The sequence below is a fragment of the Miscanthus floridulus genome, chromosome 11 (genome assembly GCF_019320115.1).
Source record: "Miscanthus floridulus cultivar M001 chromosome 11, ASM1932011v1, whole genome shotgun sequence".
NCBI classification, from domain to species: domain Eukaryota; kingdom Viridiplantae; phylum Streptophyta; class Magnoliopsida; order Poales; family Poaceae; genus Miscanthus; species Miscanthus floridulus.
In genome coordinates this window covers 90,266,454-90,272,440 of record NC_089590.1, presented here as the reverse complement: position 1 = coordinate 90,272,440, position 5,987 = coordinate 90,266,454, and the positions used below count along the sequence as shown (strand labels likewise).

At 45.4% G+C, this 5,987-nt stretch overlaps 1 protein-coding gene across 1 annotated transcript; it reads right to left on the bottom strand.

The window, feature by feature from the left end:
- Positions 1-427: 427 nt before the first annotated feature.
- LOC136493845 (putative chloride channel-like protein CLC-g) lies at positions 428-5,761 on the bottom strand. The gene is made up of 7 exons (XM_066489979.1): positions 5,411-5,761; positions 5,106-5,306; positions 4,827-5,004; positions 3,498-3,760; positions 2,666-2,935; positions 1,287-2,415; positions 428-995 (listed from the first exon to the last, which is right to left on the bottom strand). Exons 1-7 carry the CDS (start codon positions 5,677-5,679, stop codon positions 861-863), a joined length of 2,445 nt encoding a protein of 814 aa, XP_066346076.1. The 5' UTR covers positions 5,680-5,761; the 3' UTR covers positions 428-860.
- Between the last annotated feature and the right edge of the window lie 226 nt (positions 5,762-5,987).

Genomic DNA, 5,987 nt, shown 5'->3' with positions numbered 1-5,987 from the left:
TGGACATGATCGAACCACATGATCGAACCAGAGATCTCTGATACCAGATGTGATGTGGTTGCTAGGATTGAGAGGAGAGAGAGCTGAGGGGAGCGACGGCGGCTTACGCGCTACAGTACCCGCGCGCTACAGTACCGCGGGTACTGTTCACGTGGTGGTGGCGGCAGCTAGGGCTAGGGGCGCAGGGGGAGGCCGGCCGCGGGGCTTCGCCCACGGCCGGCAAGAGAGAGAAGGGATTTCCTTCTAATCTCTTGCTTGATTCTAGATTGATACATCCCCTCTCATTATATAGAGAGGTCTGACTTGGCCCCTAAGCAAACGACTAATTAACCCTAATGGGCTAAGGCCCAATAGGCCCTTGACTCCTCTAACAGTAACACAATGTAAGCAATATTGCAAAAGGAAGCTATGAAACAAAGCTGAGGAAATACATTGTATTTATCACACCATATGCAGGGATATGAGCAACTGTTTTGAATAGTAGCCTATAAGAATGAATGATGGAACTGAAGTTACTTTTGCACTGATGGGCCTAACAATGGATGCACCTATAGACCCTACAAATAGCATTTGTTGTCAAAGGTTAGCTAAAGTATTCATGATGAATTTACAGTGACATATTCCTCTTCTTCGTGGGAAAAGAACTTGTTAGCATTTAGAAGCCAAAAGCCATGTTCCATCCTCTTGTTAGCATTTACAACGAAATTATTTTCCTGAAGTAAGGTATACTAGTATTCAGGTTGAGTTATTCTCTGCAAAATACATGATTCTGCTAGATGAGATTTTTTGGAGTAAAACAATACAATGGCGATTGGATGATCCTTCTGTGACCTCCCCAAATCATCAGTCACCAGCAAGCTTCAAAATATGTTGGTGACTTTCACCTTGCCAAGTCGCACCTTCTTCCATCTGCTCTTAAAGAGGAAAGGATGAAGGCCCAATATATGTTCAGGCATGAAATCGTGCCTCGTTAGTATGCCGACAACAGGCGCCCTCTGCATTTAATGAAATTAACAGCCAAAATGTTATCAGTGACAACTATCAGAAGTATTTGTCATTTCTAATCGGACTTATGTACTATAATATAAAGAAAATGGCATTGGTAAGAAATACAAATGCAACTGGGGTGATCCGTTCCGTTTCACAACATAGTTAATCTAAAGTAATTATTATGATTAACTTGGGGGCCCAAAGTTGTAACCAAGGAGCTAAGACTTGTCCAGACAAGTATGAAGGAAATACACATAGCAACAATAAAGTAACCAAAGCCTAAAATAATCGCTAACCTTAGAAGATTTTGGTAGAACCAAAAGATGTCTCAATCCAACTTCACGGAAAAGTATAAGAGCCTTAGCCAAAGACATAGTCTCAAGGACAGTATATGGAGATGTGTTTGTGAATGGATGCAAATCTACAAACATTTCCAGTTCTTCTGGACATAATTCAATGTCCTCAATCCTGTCATGTTTTCCTGATCCACGTTTAGCAAACTCAGCATGTGAGAAATGGTTTGAAGCATTCCGGGTAGAAGCTGTGCAACTACGTATGAAGTCCTTCTTCCTCAACAGAACAAGCAGGTGGTCTCGGAGAATTAGACCATACAATGTAGGAGTATCTGAAAATGGTGGCTCATCAACCACAGGGAAACCATTATGACCAGTTGTCTTCAAGACATGAACTATATGGCCAACCTTCTCTATGCCATTGAATGTCTGTAGAGGACCAGTTACAACATCACTGACTGTCAATTGCCTCATGTATGGTTCAGCATATCCTTCAAGATGTGGAAACCCTTTCAATCTAACAAGCAAATCGTAGACGTTTGCATTGAAAGCATCTGCCACCACCTTTGATATGAGAAGGACAAGCATTACCAAAGGAAGCATACGCAGATTATTAGTCAGTTCTAGGATGATAACACAAACGGAAACAGTCATCCTCATTGATCCTCCTAATAGAGCAGCAGAGCCAAGAACTGCAAAAAGACCATGATCTAAAGTTGACTGTGACCCAATCAACATGCCTACCAGACGGCCATAAGCTGCACCAGTTAAAATAACTGGCACAAAAAGGCCAGATGGTAAAGCAAGGCCATAGCTGAAGATACCCAAAAAATATGATGCAACAAAGAACACAAGGATGGAAGAAATGTGGAATTCATCATCAGTGCCAGCACTGTAGAGGTTTCTAATAGTGTCATCGTTTGTGTTGAAGAACAGGCTAGCCAAATCATTGTATTCATCCATTGCACATTGGAATTTCTTGAAATTACCAGAACGGCCTATTGATGGACAAGCTTCTCCAGTGTCAGTTGGACAAGGTTTGCAAGCAGCAATCCATGGCAAGCCAAAGAGACAACATGATGTACAAACAGTGACTGTTGCAGCCAGGAGCAGTTTGTAAGTTTTTCCTTTCCTGAAAATAAATAAAAGACTTTAGGCAAGATGCCACAAATACTTGAGCATTTTGACTACAAACGATTCAGTAGATGCACAATGCGATCTTTATGAGAAGCTATATGTATTGGTTTTCAAAACTGATATAATACAACAGTAAAGGTGACATTGTTAGGTTATTGAAACTGCAATAAAATAGAGCATGTATGGTGTTCAGTTTAAACCGCACAAGTTGGGATAGTTTAAACTGAGGCAACATTGGTACATACTCGTTGATAAGGTTGTAGAGACGGAGAACCTTGTCCAGGAAAAAGTTGTACAAACTCCCCAGTATTCCTCCAAAAACCCCTAAAGTGATTACTGGAGGTAAATCAATCAAATGGTAGGTGACATAATCTGCTGTCACATCAAACATTATAAGGCCACCTTTCCCAAATAAGCCACACTTGCCACTTCGACAGAAGTCTATCAATGCCCTAAGCACAACAGCGACCATTGCTGTTGTGAAAAAGGCTCGCCATAGTAGAGCACTCCTCCACCTGCAAATAAAAGAAAATATATTTCAATGTCTGTAAGTTGTACAAAAAAGTTCGTCCATGAAAGACGCCATACCTATGAAGGGATATGCATAAGGAGCAAATCTAGTGCAACATACCCTTCTGCGGATCAATACTTGTATACTACCCGTGCTTGAACAAATTTCAATTACTATTTTCTGATTGAAAGAGGTGGCAGATGATAAGAAACATTTGCGTTAGTCGAATTTTCCACTGGGTGGAACACTCCTTATGTCACCCTTCTTGTTTCATGTAAAAGTAACTCAAAAAATCATTAACAATAGGAAAGCAGTGATGTTGAATAGGAGGCCCATTGAAGTATAGAGTCTGTTTTTATCGCTTATTTTTCTTTTGAAAAACACGGTTTGCCATCTTCTCAGACAATAGGGAATTTTTTTTTTATCAACACATCGTGTAGGTACTTAACAATGATCCAAGTCATGGATCATATGTGATTGCAGCCTTCACACTCATCTTCGCTCCGCAATAGTAATAAACAGAAGTTACATAAATACATCATGAAACACATTTTCAAAGAATTTACCATGAAGATACTGTTTCAAGCGCGAAAAGGACTCCACCAACCGGCGCCCGGAAAGCAGCAGCAATACCAGCAGCAGAACCACAAGTAACAAGGTCCCTCCGATCCCTATCATTCTTGAAGTACCTGAGCCACCTACATGTCATATGATATTTACGTGACCCGCCTTGCCCAAGTATTGATGCAATGCATGCGCCTGTGTGTACCAATGGCCCAGCTTTTCCCACATGCAGTGATGATGATACTGCCGCAATGCATCCCACAACCTGCTCAAAACCAGCACATATCAAATATTAATTCAGACATTTAACATAAGAGGATGGATACACTATGTTACCAAGTACCAAAAACAAGTTGAACTGGAAACCTTTTTTTTTTTGGTGCGTGTGTGTGTGGTGGTGGGTGGGTGGGGGGGGGGGGGGGGGGGGGGGGGGGGGGGGGGCGCAAACTAAGACCCAATCTAGGCAAACTTAAAATAGGATGCATTCTCAGTGCTCCTCACCATTTGCCATCAAAATAGAGTTACTAGATCATAGTAATCTAATTAGGAGCAAAGGTATATGTGTACACCTTTGTACAGTTTAGCACTTCTCTCCATGGCAGATAAGAGATTATGTAGCCAGAAATGTTCTATAAGATCAATCATACTTTTCATCAATATGGTTAAAGGAGTCAAGCAGATTAAAGGAATGTTCATGTTCCAAATACACCTTACTTAAATGCAGCAGAAGTGTTCTAGAATTAAGCTATCATATCAGAACTTCACTATTTTCCCTCAGAAACTATCATAAACTATAGTAATGAACGCTGGGCACAGTGTGACTTTACAATTTTTTACAAAAAATGCACCAGATATGAACTTAGTCATATCAGTCAGAGTGGCTCCAAGTTGAATAATCAAAAGATTTAGAGAACAAACAGATATGGATGCCCTCGCAGAGTGTGGTATTCCAGCTCTTCTATGAATGACTCAATAGTCAATACTATGCCATAGTTTCCTAACATGTCCAGAACCACTGAAGCAATCATTCTCATGGTTCACAGCTTCAACTTATGTAAACAATCTCTAAAATGATCTTGAATTTCACTTGAACTCTATGAAAGTTCAAGAAAACACATAACTACAGCTGAACCTGAAAACTGTCGTGCAAGCAGGCTACAAATATCTCTGCCACAGTGCTACTCTCAAATGACAGACCAAAAAATTGGATCAACCAGTTCATTAATTCATATTATGCACAGAGCCAGGTGTCATGCTCATACATCGTGTCACACCAAAATATCAATGCCACTTTGAACTTTGGTAGAGATGAAAGAGACAGGAACTAGTACCTTGACTATCAGAGTTTTGAGTGAGAATATGTTGGGGGCGTCAACACCGTTCAAGTAGGCCTTCACCTCCGGAATTCCCGATCCGGCAGCCGCAGGCGCCACATACACCGTCATCACCGCGGCTAACATCGTGAGCGCAAAGTTGGACGCCAGGAACACCGCAAACGCCGACCCATGTCTGATCAAATTAGCTTGTGAATCAGCATCGGAAGCTCGTACCCTCGCCCGAATCCCAATCGACTGAATGCTAGGAACCTCTCAGCTAGTGGCGCCTATTACCTGCCGTCCAACATGAGGTTGGAGGTGACGACGAACTTGGCGCCGGCGACATTCTCGACGCCGAGGTTGGCGACGAAGCCGGCGGCCGCCGAGAGGGCCCCGACGAGGAAGCAGAGGGCCCACTTGAGCGCCACGTAGCGCAGGATGTGGCCCCGCCCCCGCGCCCTCCAGTCCTGCTTGAACACGTCGTTCTCGATCAGCCTGCACGGGGCGCGGGCGCGCAGCACAAGCATGTCGCATCGGTCAACTGGGTCAAGCAAGTCCAAGCGAGCGAGCGATTCGCGGCGGATTGGGGGCGGGCCTACTCGTAGTCGAGGCTCTCGATGGGGCAGACGTCGGCGCCGACGAGCGCGACCTGGGAGGTGGTGTTGGAGTGCGTGTGGCTGCCGTGGAGGAACCGCCGCCGGCGCCGGCGCTGCTCCTCGTCGCCGCCGCCGTCCTCGAGCGCCGGGTCCAGGAGGAAGGACGAGCCGGAGGAGACCAGCAGCGGGGCCTCGATGTCAGCCTCCGGATCCGCCTCGCAGCCGCCGCCGCCCACGCCGAAGCCGTCCTCCTTGGGGTCCCTCGGCGCCATCGCCTTGGCCACTCCGCTGCTCCTGCGCGCCGCCGCTGCCGCCACTCACAGCACACCCGAGGAACTGACTGACACGAGCAGATGGGAAGTGGTGCTCGATGGGTTTTAGTAACCACAGAGCAGAAAGGACAGACTCCCGGTCCCGGCACAGAGAGATTGTTATCGATGTGAGACTGCCTGTGGGGTCGGGAATAGGTGGCCCCCACGTGAACGTGACGGTGGCAGACAACGCGCCCGTGGGGCACCGGCTTCGGAAACGGTTGGGCCGCGTCACCGACCCTCCGATGGCAACACGGCCGCAGCACTGC

Bases quoted from the DNA above. Each gene is read 5' to 3' on its own strand.
- LOC136493845 (XM_066489979.1), bottom strand. From the start codon at position 5,679: ATGGCGCCGAGGGACCCCAAGGAGGACGGCTTCGGCGTGGGCGGCGGC. The intron at 2,936-3,497 runs GTAAATTCTTTG...TTTTATTTGCAG, and splicing joins CTTGAAACAGTATCTTCATG to GTGGAGGAGTGCTCTACTAT. The intron at 2,416-2,665 runs GTATGTACCAAT...ATTTATTTTCAG, and splicing joins CTCTACAACCTTATCAACGA to GAAAGGAAAAACTTACAAAC.